Source organism: Odocoileus virginianus, chromosome 26, assembly GCF_023699985.2.
Source record: "Odocoileus virginianus isolate 20LAN1187 ecotype Illinois chromosome 26, Ovbor_1.2, whole genome shotgun sequence".
Classification (NCBI taxonomy): domain Eukaryota; kingdom Metazoa; phylum Chordata; class Mammalia; order Artiodactyla; family Cervidae; genus Odocoileus; species Odocoileus virginianus.
The window spans coordinates 27,814,308-27,828,065 of NC_069699.1; the positions used below are offsets into that span (position 1 = coordinate 27,814,308).

At 41.3% G+C, this 13,758-nt stretch overlaps 1 protein-coding gene across 18 annotated transcripts in view; it reads left to right on the forward strand.

The window, feature by feature from the left end:
- FOXP1 (forkhead box P1) overlaps positions 1 to 10,467 on the forward strand; it is a 615,660-nt gene extending 605,193 nt beyond the window's left edge. For 16 of the 18 annotated variants that reach the window (XM_070455670.1, XM_070455682.1, XM_070455678.1 and 13 more), the window contains 2 exons: positions 169 to 335; positions 5,726 to 10,467. In XM_070455670.1, coding sequence (XP_070311771.1) covers positions 169 to 335; positions 5,726 to 5,870 — 312 coding nt within the window. In that variant the 3' untranslated portion in view covers positions 5,871 to 10,467. Of the gene's footprint in view, positions 1 to 168; positions 336 to 1,603; positions 1,725 to 5,725 lie in introns of those variants that run through there. The other 2 variants (XM_070455679.1, XR_011483693.1) reach the window with 2 other exon arrangements.
- The last annotated feature ends 3,291 nt before the right edge of the window (positions 10,468 to 13,758 follow it).

The window sequence follows — 13,758 nt, forward strand, 5'->3', positions numbered from 1 at the left end:
TCAGCTTGACCCTTAAAGCATAGCCCTTCTAGACCTATTAGACACTTGTCTTTGCCAACTATACCAGAATGAATTGAAACTGAAGACCATCGAACCCACCTGTAATTGATAGCCTCCCTGTCTGTGTACACCCCGTGTCTTCATACATTTTCTTTGGGTTGATGGCAGGCTTCGATGGCTGAGAACAGTATACCTCTATACACTACCGCTTCCATGGGAAACCCCACTCTGGGCAACCTGGCCAGCGCGATCCGGGAAGAGCTGAACGGGGCGATGGAGCACGCCAACAGCAACGAGAGCGACAGCAGTCCGGGCCGATCCCCTCTGCAAGCTGTGTGAGTACCGGCCACTGCAGCACCTCCGCTATCAGATCCCCCGGCTTTTCTGTCATTTCTGACTTCCTAGAACCAGGTAGAAGTGGGTGCTTCCAGAAATGTTTAACTCATTCGCAGCTAAAAGGACCACTTACTTATATCCAACCCATAAAGGCAGTGGGCTTCCTGCAGCCCCACAAATGCCCAGAGCTGCAAAGGGGATGATGCCTGCGCTCTTTGCCCTTGCTCGGCCAGCTCGGGCCATTATTTCAGCCACCTTACCTTTTCCTCCTAGAAGCAGTATGCATCCTGGGGCAGAGTTCGCTGTCTGTTCAACGTGCCGGCGCGCTGAACCCAGCAGGGCGGGAAAGGATGCTTGTTTACTTGGTTGTGGGATAATGGGGAGCCGCGCACGCCACGCTGAAGTGCTATTACCAAGCATTAATGATGGCACGAAGGAAAGACGGCATGATTTATAGATTGCTCTTAAAATATCAAAAGGAAAATTAATAGGGGCATTATAGCAGCAGACGGCAGTATAATGAGCACGCCCAGAACCGTGCGGAGTGCCGGGTGAGGGCTGTCCGTCCTGCGTGTGTGTGAGATGCCCCTGGGAGTGGGCAATGGGAGGCAGGAAGGGTGACACAGCTCCCTCTCTTGCAAGAAGTTTCAAAGAGAAAAGAAACCCCATTTTCCCATGTAGGACTCACCAGGGATGCTTCTCCCTCTTAGCGAGTGTCTGTAAAACCAACGCCCGCTTTACAGGAGTAAACCAATGCAGCGTTTACCATGCTGTCGGCCCCTAGAAATAGACCCCCTTGTCTACACAATGCTTCTGAATTACTGACCAACATCTTAGTTTAAGAGCATTTGAGTGATCAGAATGGAAAATATGACCTGTAGCAATTAGCAACAGAATGAATTGGCATCTCACAACAAAGGCAAAATGCTGTCTGCCAGTGTGGGTAATTGGTGGCTTTGGAGGAATCTGAAATTTGATTATTTAGCATTTGAATTTCATGCCCAAAGTGCTTTGAAAAGGATCTTTAAAGATGAAAATAGTCTTTTTAAATTCATAACAGTCCCTTAGCATTTCCTCCACAACATTTTAAGAACGTGTTTATCTCTCCCGCTGCCACTGCCATATATCATCCTTCTCTAGCAACCTGGTGTTTCTGACTTTATTATCACACCCGCATTCATCTTTAAATCATTGTCATGACAGGAGTATTTACTAAGATATTAAGGAAGTTCAGGGCAAATATAAATTGTTATGTATGCTCCTTCAGGAAATACTTACTATGGAGCGAAAACGTCTGAAGCTACTGAGTGGAAGAGAGTTTTCCGTGGTGCCCACAGAACTCCGAGGTTTCACTGGCGTGTGTTCCCGTGTTTATAATAAAAGAAAAAGTCACACACAAAAAATAAAGGAAAGATATTTGGATAAAAACTCACACAGCAGTGTTGAGTGATGCTAATTTTTCTGTATGAGATAGTCACTGTAAAGTTAATTTATGCAGACTTTGAGTTAACCCCAATATAACCAGAAATCTTGTTTCGCAGCTCTCAGGTTAATTTATCAAAGTGAAGGTTTTACTGATGGTTTGTTTTTTTTTTAAAAAGCCCTGTATAAAGATGTCAAAAAGCATACTGTTTGTTGCTCAAATCTCACAGGTGTACAGTACAATAAATTATTTTGCTAAAAAGAATTATATGTCATCAGCCCATTTCCTGTGCCTCCTCTCAGTGCTGGAGATGGTTACCCTTTTTCATCTCACATTTCCATTAAGCAAATTCTATAATGGAGTTTTAATTCTTATCCAACATGCATTACCTGCTATGACGCAGACTGTCTCCTAACCTTTCTATTCTATTGGAATAACTCAAATCGTAAACTTTACAGCAAGGCTTAAAGGATACTGTTAGTAACAGCCCAGCTGCTATCTAGTGTTGACATAGAATTCTTTTTTCTTACCTTTCCTGTGATACTCAAATACCACTACATTTTTTCTCTCTCGGAACACTACAAAGTAGTCCCGTGAGTATGGCTTTGGAGTATTATACGTTCGTCCTGGGAGGAGCTAAAGGAGCTATCGTACAAAGCACATACTCCATGCTGTCCCCACACTCTCTGAACACAGTGCCTTTAGACAGCAGTCAGCTCACTTTAAAAACCCTACTGTTCCCACAGTGGCTAAAGAAAGCAGTTAGATCTAAGGAGGAGAATGTGGGGTTTGGCACAGTCAGTCACTGCACGCCCTTTCGGAAGCAGGAGTCAGAGAGGGGAGGAGGTGACCAGTGAGCGTAGAGGGCACCACGCGCGGCCCCGATTCCCAGGGTGCAGGGGGTGACTGTGAAGCACAGTGTCTTAAGGACTTTGCAGCTTACGGCAAATGGATCTTGCATGCAAAGCCGCTCTTTCTCAGTCTCTAAAACCCTACTTGCCCATGTTGTGCAGTGGCCCCACTCGGGGTGTCTGCTGGTTTCACGGAGTGTCGTGAAGTGGATCTCATTTCCCTGGAGTTCTAAGAAGCCTTAACATCTCACCTGGTTGTGTTGGCGGGTTGTCACACCATAGATCTGATCGGTTCACCTTTGCTGGGGCTCCACTCGATAGTAGGTGCTGGGTTTGAACCAGGGTGCACAGGGTCGTCACCTCTGTCTTTGGGATGGAAAATAATCTCACTGAAGTTTGCCTGCAGGTTTCAGGGGGGAACCAAATACTCTCCCTGTGAACTCTACCTTGTTGGGGTTGGGGTCGGGGGAAGTGACACATACCTGATTTTTTTTTTTTTTTTTTTTTTTCCTAGCCAAACATTTGTCAAAGTCTCAAATTATAAAGCAAGAGCTTCATTAAGACTCTCCAGTTGTTCATAGGGTCTCCCACGCCTCCCACCCATAGCCTTGTATCATTTCTGTCATCAGATTGAGCTTTATAAACCTGAAAAGATGAATATATCTGGTACTGTGAAAAAAAATGAAAATAGGAAAATGGGAAACACAGCTGACGCACAGTTCAGGCAACACACAACCCTAAAATACTCTTGTCCAAACTGTTACTAGAACCATGCTACCAGAGGACAGGAGGGGGTGAAGTAACAGTTCCAATAGTGCTAATATGAAGCCCAAACATAAAGTGACGTTCACCATTGTCAGTCACCCGAGAAACGCAGTTGAAGGTAACTGGAACTTCCCCTATACCTGCTCAGCAACACACCATATTTGAAAAGGAACACTTGGGGCTGATGAGGTTGAGTCTAAATTGATAGAGCTTCTCTGGAAATTAACATTGCAATAAATCATAAGAACCATAAGATGTTTTAGCCTCTGCTCCAACAGTTTCATTCTCAGACATTTATCCTAAGCTGATAAATCAACAGAAGTATGGATAGAAGTGGTCACTTTTACAACAAAGAGCACAGCGGGGTTGAAGGGTACAGAGGCGAGAAAAAGACAGTCCCCAAACATCCAGTATGAAGGGGCTAACCTGTCAGTCAGTGCAGTGGAATCTCATATAGTCATAAAAATTAAAAACTGTAAAGGTAGCAAAATAATGTTCCTGTTATGTTTGCAATATGTGAAGACATGACCTCAAATGGGAGAGGATAGACAAAACAAAATATCCTCCCTTAACTAGGGTTTATGGGTGATTTTTTAAAAAGGGAATAAAAATCCACGCACCCAATTCTTCCCGAAAGAATATAGGGGAGGGGCCTGTCAGGGCTGCCTTCCAGGCATGTGATGGACACAGTCTCACAAGGATCCCACGCTGGAAGGTTTTAATGCTCAGCGGTTTCCATCTGGAAAGTCTCAATGAATTTTTGAAATGCATTTTCACTTCGCACTGGGCTCTGCAAATTACGCATCTGGTCCTGGATCTTGACTCTGAAAACAAATAAATAGGACCATTAACAAATTAAGAATATACGGAGCCAAACTAGTGAGACATACTCTAATACAACCTGGGCATATTTCATTTTGCACATAGTTTGTAAGAACACGGGCTCTGTTTTTTAAAAGCTATTTTTCCCAACATCCACCTCCAGACACTCTCTAGGCCTTGCTAATTGAGAGTCAGTTGGTCTTCTGGAGGTCCCCGTGGCAAGGGCAGTCCGGAGCACTCCTCTGTTGGTTTTTCAAGGTTCAAGTGGCCTTCAGGGTTTGCACACAGCATCAATTATTTAGGGAGGCAGCAGTCCCCAGCACCACCTCTTATTACTAATACTTGATAAAATCGAACGAAAAAATCCACCCCTGGTAGCCTGTCCCTGCAATGGGATCTTTTTTTTTTCTTTTAAAACTTGAATGGGGACCGGGTTTTATAACTTGAATGGCTCTTTTACATATCAAAAGCCCCACAACCGAAAGTAATTTGTATTTGCAAAAGGATCGGTTGTAAATATGATTTACGAACAACATTTCTCAGTTGTTATCGGAGTGGTTTCGTGTGGTCCCCCGCCGGCCCCTTCGGGTGAACTGTGCGTTGGGCTGTAATGAGCGCGTTGGCAGATCTCATCAGAGCCCGGCGCGTCCCGGTGGCCGCTACCAGCCGGGCCTCTTGTTTAGTCTTGTTTACAGCTGACAGCGTTATTATTCTGACCGGGGCTCTGCTTTCTTATCATATTGTTGTGTCGAGCACACCTTTTCCTCTCCGTTTGTGTTTCCTGGCAGGGCTTTTCTTGCCTTATTGACAGTTTGTAAAAATATGCATTAATTTGGAGTTTCCAGCATGTATCATGGTGTCTCTTTGCTGTGTTTGCTTGAAGTTGATTAATGATAGACCCTCGCTTGGGGTCGGTCTCCGGAGAGTTCTTTTACAGGTTCTGCATGTTAACTAGCAAAGCAGAACACACAGCGAGCTGCGATTAGCCCAGCCTCAGTTTTTGGTCCCCACAAACTCCCCTTGCGTTACTGTTTTTTGGTTCAGGGGATTATTTCAAGGTGTGTTTTCCTCTGTGCAGGAGGCCACTCCAGGGCCTGTCAGCTGCTACCCAAAGTGTGTCCTTGGACTAGCAGCATCAGTGGGGCGCTGGTCAGAGATGGAAAGTCCCAGGCTGCATTTTACCCAGAGCCCATGTTGACACACGTGCACACCGCACTGTTAGAAACCCCGTGGGAGGACCCCACTGATGCTTCCATCCAGGGACCCTTCTGGGCTGATGGGAATCTCCCTCCCTGCCGTCCAGTATGGTAGTCAGTAGCCTACACGGCGGCCCTGGAGCACTTAAAATGTAGCCAGTGCAACTGAGAAGCACAATGTTCAACTGTCTTTTAATTTTCATAGTCACACGGGGTTAGCGGCTGCTCTGTAGAACGTCAGAGCCCTAGCCTATGGCTTCCGTGTTACCCAGAACACCCACCTTACCCTGAGTTGGGAAGTCCCCTCAGTGAACCTTCTCGTGCTTTTCCAGGCATCCTGTGCACGTCAAAGAAGAGCCCCTGGACCCCGAGGAAGCTGAAGGGCCGCTCTCCCTAGTGACCACAGCCAACCACAGTCCAGATTTTGACCACGACAGAGATTACGAAGATGAACCTGTAAATGAGGACATGGAGTGAACATCTGGGCAGGCCGACCCCAAGAGTGTGAAGATTGGGGGGAGAAAACACACACACAAAACAAAACATGTCAAAAGTTGGCAGTGAAATCGTTCTCCATTGGTTGTACAGTCTGGAGGATTTTTCACTACATTTTGACAACTCTGCAATGTGTTAACTCTTAGTGCCATCAAGAATCCCATTTGGGAGTATTTTTGATTTTTCTACTTTTTGTTGAAAAAAGGAATTTGTACTCTGTGCATTGGATGGACTTGTTTGGTACTGGGGATTTTCCTCTCTTAACAGTCAACATCAGTGTTGTAAATTCGCTAAACTGATTCACTTTTAGCAGCAGACTTTGAACTGCAGTCCTTCCGACGTTGCACAACGAAGACACCCAACTGAGCATGTGCGCCTGAGCTGCAGACCAAGCCTCTGCCCAGAATCTAAGGATTCCAATGGACGACCTATTTGCACAGTACTGCATGTTGATTATCACTGCCTTTACTCCATTTTTTTTTTTTTTTTTTTTGCTTCCAGTTGGGATGGGGAAGGCCTTTGTGTGTGTATTGGGGGGAGGGTTTAAAAATAATTATCCCAAACTTTTTAATGTATTGCCTTTTTTTTTTTTTTTTTTTTTGGCTTCTCCTATACCATTTTAAGTTCTGACCTCAGGCCTCCATTGGGCCCGCGGCCTCTTGGAGGCTTCAAGTTTTCTGTACCTTGTGATGAATGTTAATAGGTGTTTTTATTATACAAAGCTGAATGTCATTTCTCGTTCGTAGTTTTCTGTCACTCATTCCATTTCCCTTCAGACATCACCACTGTTTTCTCAAAAGTCAGAAAACATTCCGTTTTGGTCTTTTGCAAAAAGGTCCCAAATGCTGCACTCTACATGTGAAGGTCCTCTCACTCAGACGTGAAGTTCCTGCCAGAAAGAGAATGAATGACAGAAAAAAAAAAATTAGAGACACCCTAGGAACCATGCAGATTCATTTCACAAAGCAGTATTGGAAAGTGGGAAGGGGGTTGTTTCAGATTTTCCTTTTTTTTTTTTAAATATTGTATCTACCGTCATGCTTAATAAATGCCACAGCAGTTACCAGCACAAGGAGAAATAGGCAGCAGCCCCTCTTCCCCCAAAACCAAAAAAAAAAACCACACTGACAGCGTGCACGACCGGAGAAGGCTCTCCCTGGAACGACCTGGTTGAGATGGGCCTCAGGCTCTCACAGTTGTTAAACCCAGCATGAGTTGCTTTGTTTGCAAAATGGCCCCAAAGCTGGCTTCCCAGAGCAACTCTGCTGAAAGTGCCGGTGGCCCCCAATGGAAACGTCCATTCAGACCTGCTTGGTGGCATTCATCTGTTTGAATGCGAATCAGATTTCCATTTGAGCTTGTCCTGTGAGTTAATGAGGACTGGGCTCAGCAGAAGCTGAGGAGTTAATTTCCACTCGGCGGACCTGGTGCTGCAGTGCCGTGTGTGAGGCGGCCTCACCCTCCGGTCCGGTCTCGGCCGCCAGCAGCGCGAGACGCCAGGTAGATGGGGGCTCAGCCCGGCCTGGGCTCCTGGGGAAACACGCCGCACGTGCAGGCCGTGGTGCTCAGAGGTCAGTACAGCCTCAGTCCTTGGAATCCCTCAATGCTTCCACTTGCACCTCCTTTCCTGTCATTTATTTATCTAGGACTGTCGCTCTTGTTTTAGTTCAAGAGCCGTTTGGAGAGCTTAATTTATATGCTTTGTACCTTTTTTCCCCTAAAATTACCAAAGATATTCCACAAAGTTAAATTATGTTCTCTGTTTTTATGCTTTATCTGATGAAGCCAAATATCCTCTTCTTGTTGATCAAAGGAGGCAAAATAATTTAGAGGCAATTGATGAGATATAGGCTATTGCTAACTTGAGACAACTGCTCCTTCATCATAGAGGACATTTAGGAGACCAAGTAGGTAATGGAACCAAAGTAGTTACTTTTTTTTTTTTTTTTTAGTCATTTTTTGTTTGTTTTCTTCCTACCGAGACCAAAACTCATTCCTGTAAAGAGAAATTACAGGGCTACTGAAGGGAGAAATAGGATACAGTATTAAGGATGTACCATCTCCAAGAAAGAAAAAAAAAAAAACCACAGTGTATGGCATATGAAACTTAGGGGGTGTCCAGTCCAGGAGACAGTTATGGTAAAATGAAGGTAAAATTCAGAGAGAACAGAAAAGCTTCCACAATTGAACTAGACTGTGTAATACTATTTCTAGAAGACATTTCTTTTCAAAGAAAGATTATATGCCACTTTTGTTTAAGGACTGTGCTATGATCACTGCGTTCATTTTAGTTTCTCTTGTCATATATATCCTCCAGGTTTTTGTTTTATTTTTTTTAAAGGTTTTCTTTTTTTCCTTCCTTTCTTTCAGATTAGGCTTGCCTCAGCATTTTTCATTAAAAAGGAAAAAAAAAAAGTAACATTCCTGTCCACTCACAAGCTTGGTAGAAAAACTTCTTTGGCAGTTACTTTTGAAGCTTCACACTGCTTTCTCTATAAAGGGCAGTCTGTGGTCACTCGAGACTTACATTTTTTTTCCCCAACTTTTCCAGGCAGCGTCATGATGTGCAGGCAGTAGCCAGACAGGGTCATGGGAAGGGGGCCCTGCGCTTCTAAACTGAGTGGTTGCTGGTTAGTTTGGTATTCAAAAGAGGATAAAAATCTGGTAGATTAGTTCATTCTCAGCATGTGTAGCTAGACATGAGTAAAGTTAACAGCATGAGAAACTGTTAGTACGCATACCTCAGTTCAAACCTTTAGGGAATGATTAAAATTAAAAAAAAAATACATTTCACTCAGTTGCACTTAGTCGTATGTCTTGCATGCTTAGTCTAAAGACTGTAGCAAAAAGAAAAAAAAAGAAAAATTAGATTTTACGTATCTTTGCAGGTATCACAGCCTTGCAGAAGAACCAACTGAAAAAAAAAAAAAAAAAGAATCTCAGGCTTTACAGCAAGCAAACTTCACTCTGATGTTTCCAATTCTGATTCTGTATCCCTTGGGGGTAATCCCAGTTGCTTCTTTAGGATGGGGTTTATTATGTTGTACATATATCCCGATGTGTCTGTGTGACTCTTTGTCTTTTTTGGGGGAGGGCGGAGGGTGGTTCTTTTTTTAGATACTGTTCCTAAAAAGGAATAAATGCATACACCTGTTTGTCAAAACACCTTTGCTTTTTGTGCAACTGCTTTATATTAACAATACTTTAAAAAAAAGCTTTGGAAAAAAACTACTGTATGTAATGGAATTGCAGAATATGCTGCACATGTATTTTATTTAGTTATTCTTGCTTTAAGAATATCGGATGACATTTCCTGACATGTGGGAGGGAGAAACTCCCAAACTGTTTTGTTTTTTTTTTTTTTTTTGGCTTTTAAATTGTAACATAGTTGACAGATTTTTTTTTTTCCCCTGTTCTCATTGATCAGAGCATCTTGTACAGGTTTTTTTGGTGTGTGTGCGAGCGGGTGTGTGTTAATCTGTTTTTTGATACATTCCTATCCCTTGTGTTTATCCTGCCATTGCCCTCCTGGCTATCTAAATGAGTTCATACATTTGAAAAGAGAAAAAAAAATGTTGTTTTAAAAAAGTGTTTTCTCCTGCTGCAGTAAATACTTTGCATGATGAAATTCCAGGGTCACACTTTCAAAGTTTATCAGTGAAGTAGTGATTAATCATGAGAGTGTCAAAGCTATTGAACTTTTTGTATAAAAAAAAAAAAGAAAACTTTACAAGGTGCCAAGATGTACAGACAATTTTGTTACTTTTTTTTTTTTCCAAAGAAAAGCGTACCTTAGGGAGAACAGTCCCTCGCATCAGACAGATGCACCGTCAGGAATGAGGATCCATCCTATTGTCCCTAGTCTGTCCTTGTGAGACAAGTTAGCGCTGCCTGCAGTGTACCAGCAGTGAAAGGAAATACCAAGGCTTATGAATGGGAAGAGTGACCGCCAGCCCCGCCACCTTTGGACAGCTCCGACCTGATTCCCAGCGTTCCATCAGACCTGGTAAAGACACCTTGGATTCTTCACCCGAAATGCAATGTCCGTCATAAGCAATTTTATCATCGGGGGAAAAAAAGTTAAAAGATTTCCTCTCCTTTCCACATTCCAGCTTGATCTCTGTTTCCAAGGGTACAAAGAAGAACATGTTTGTCAGGATTCTGAATCTTTGGGGGACCTTTTGCTTAACGGTAGACCCTCTGGATATTCCGGATGTTTCTGAGAGTCGGTTTGGCTTTTCTCTCCCGAGAATGAGACTTAACAATTCCAAAGGCATCTATGTGGGCCCCGTGTAGTTCTCACGACGTGCACTACCCAGAAGCCTGCGTGGAGATGGTACAGCCCGGACTGTGAGCGTGGTGCTCCGTGGAGATGTGCTGCCAGTAACAAGAATTTTTTTTCTTTTTGTTCTGTTTTGATAAGGCATAAAAGGAACTCATTCCTTGACATCAACTGTAATTCCATCATTCCGTGTCTGTGGATACAGACAATAAAAAAAAAATGTTGTGTAGTCAGTACTAATTACTGACATGATCGCATTCTCAAATGCAATAAAAATGCTGGTTGTTCACACTGGTAGTCAAAGTCGCCACCGCCTAAGTTTCTTTCCCCTTCTGACCTGCTGAGAGTGTATGTTCGGCATATGCCTTAGGTTTAGCACCAGCTGCTTCCAGCCCAGAATTAAAATCAATCTTAACTAAAAGCTTTCATCATCACAGAGGGCTGAAGCTCTCATCCCTCAGGATTTCAAAGTGAAAGTCTCCACTTAGAGAATTAGGGGGAAAAAAACACAGAAAAGGGGAGGTTACCTGTTCTCTCCAGGAAGCACACTGATTTTTTTCCCATCATATTTTATATAGAAAAAACAAAATATTGAATAACTAGCATTAAGAGCAAACTAAAATTTCCAAGGAAAGCAATTTCATGAATAATTCATTTAAATTTCACATCTGCAAGATTACTCATCCAAATAAAATGCTAATGTCAAAAACATGCACCGTCTATAATATTCTCATCAAGAAATCTTTTTGCATATAAAGATAAATGCTGAGATTAGAACAAATGATTTTATAAAAATATTCTATCAAAAAGTATGGTCTGGTCCATAGCTGCCTACCCTGAACCAAAGAGTAAAAGCTCCCGTAACTGAATACTTCCAGAAAAACTATCTTGATTTCTGAGATCTTTTAAGAATTTCAGACCTCTAGGAAAATTCGCTATTTCTCTCTAATACTATTCTGTCATTTATAAGGATGAATTAATTTGGGCATTCTCTTTGAGTAAAAAAATTAAATTGGTATATCAAAAGCAGCACTTTAAGTGGTCAAACTGCAATGACATACAACCATTACATATATGATTCAGAGCACATAACAGAAGCCAATGGACGTCTTGAAAATTACCCTTGCAGTTACTCGGCAAAGACCAGCTGACACTGAATAAAACATAAATGTTCTTCCTCAGCATTGTTTTGAAAAGACCTTATTAGGAAAACAGATTTTTTTTCATACGTATTTTGCAGAGGAGTAGCCCCCTTTCATTAACAGTTATGCCACTGTCTAAAAGCCTGCTAGTCTGATAATAAGTGAAACATTTGAATCCTTAATTCTTATTCTAGCTACTACAAATAAATTAGGGTTAATTGAAATTCCTTTAAATACCAGGCTTAAACATAAACACTGCTTAGAGCATGTGCAGTTGGTAAATTTAAATATGTACACATTTTTTGAGTCAACTGAAAGACCCAAACCAAGTATGTATGACACTGCATTAGTGAAGATTTTGCTGGTTGATGCATACGACATTTTTATTTGTATTTCAGGAATTGTTCTAATGCAGGAACATTCTCTGACATCTTTATTTCAGGCTTGCCATTCAGATAAACTAGGCAGCAAACCCAAACTGTTGGTGCTTCTTTTAAATGGGAACCTTTATGTCAACAGCCTAAATAAAATGAGGAAGACCAGTTTCACACCAATCTTAATCAACTGCCTGATAGTTTTTACTCTCCCTTCCCCCAAAAAAAGATTAAATCATACTGTAATTAGTCTTTCTGACTGACTAGATTGTGCCTTCTTTGATGATACTACATATTTATGTGTAGGCTAGTAATCACAATTTATCTTTCATCTTTATTGTAGTTGAGTCAAAAGTAGTCTTTCTTTAAATAAAGTGAAGTTGGGTCTCAAACCTTCATTTAAGGAACTGATGGATGAAAGATTTAAGACAGAATTCACATTGGAGGGAAATTAAATTACATACAAAAACACTGGTTTAACTGTGGGACAATATTTGGCTTAGAAAGCTGTCATTCTAGATTTCTATTTATTTTTAAACAACATTTTATTTTTTAAAAAAACAAAACCCCCTATCATCTTATTTCTGCTGTGATTGTAAAATGACATTCCATGCCTAGTAACCCCTCAAAATACACATATATATCCATTTGAAATGATCCACCGGCCTTTTCTTTGGCTTATACCAAGAATAAGGAGGAGGAAAAATGGGGGAAAAAGACAAGCTTCAAGTTATAATGTTAATTTGAAGGTAACCGGCCTTTCAAGAATTAATTTCAGCCAAAGCAATAATCATTATTTACCGGCGTGTGACATTTTTATCACTCATCATATTAGCAAATTTCCATTGAAAATGCTAAAATGGTTCGTCATAAGGCAGATAACTGCTCTAGCTGTAAAAATGACCAACACAAGTGCTGGTACTCAAACATTAAATTATACTGTAATTAATAAAGACAGTTAAACTGTCTACTAGCAACAGCAATTTAGGTAACCACATTTGATCAGCTATAAATTGTAACTACATTAAAATTCCAGAAATATTAGCAATATGGATTACTTGATGGAAGTCACTGCTGATCACCAATTCTTTTTTTTTTTTTTTTTTTAAAACAACGGAAGCACAGGTCAGGTTGACCACAAATCCGTGAGCGAAGATCAGGCCTTAGCACTTTTAATCTTGTGAAACAAGCAATTACAAATAGTTGCATCGATTTGTTAAAAAGCTTTAGGTGACATAAATTGTTTCCTGTTTAGCTTATTGCTCTGATACATAAATGTCACCCAGTCCAGCATTTGTGAGGCCACAGAAGAACACAGGGTGACTTCCAGGGATGAATTTGTCAGTCTTTTTGTGAGCTTTCTGGAGAGCCGCTCTTCCTGGCTTGTTTCTCATTAATTTGAAGAAAAACTATTTCGCTATGTGAATCTTTAATACCAGTTTAATTTTCGATTCTCAAATAAACTGGGATTTTGTGCTTGCTTTCTTGCCACTTGACATAAAGCAGCACGTTTGAACAACATCTTCTAAATAGAATAATATTTACAAGGCACTTCAGCCTCTGAAAAGCTAATACTCCTCCCTTCTCAATACAAGGGACTATACTTTGGATTGATATTTCTACACTTAAAATACAATTTTAAATGGCTTGTGCACATTATTGACTTAACATAAATCAAATGTATCACATACTTTCTTTAGGTTGGCATGCCACTTAGAAAAATACATTAGTTTCTGGGGTGGGGAAAAGTCTGGAGAAAATTTATTAAATAGAAGTTTTTACTGTAATAGAATATTAATGTAAGCCAATGCTCATTTGCCATTAAGCTGATCTTTTTTTTTTTCTCTTTAACATACACATGCTTTTTATTATTTTGCACTCAAGCAAAAATTCCACATTCAAAGACTTTCCATCTAGTCGGGAATGTCTCTGGCAAGAAATACGTTAAGAAATCCTGACCTCGAAAGACAGCAGACCTTCCGCATTGAGCTTTAGCCCCACCAGGCAACACATGCAAACTTAAGGTAATGCTAGTCAACAGTGTGGAATCCAGAGAAACAATTACTCTTTAA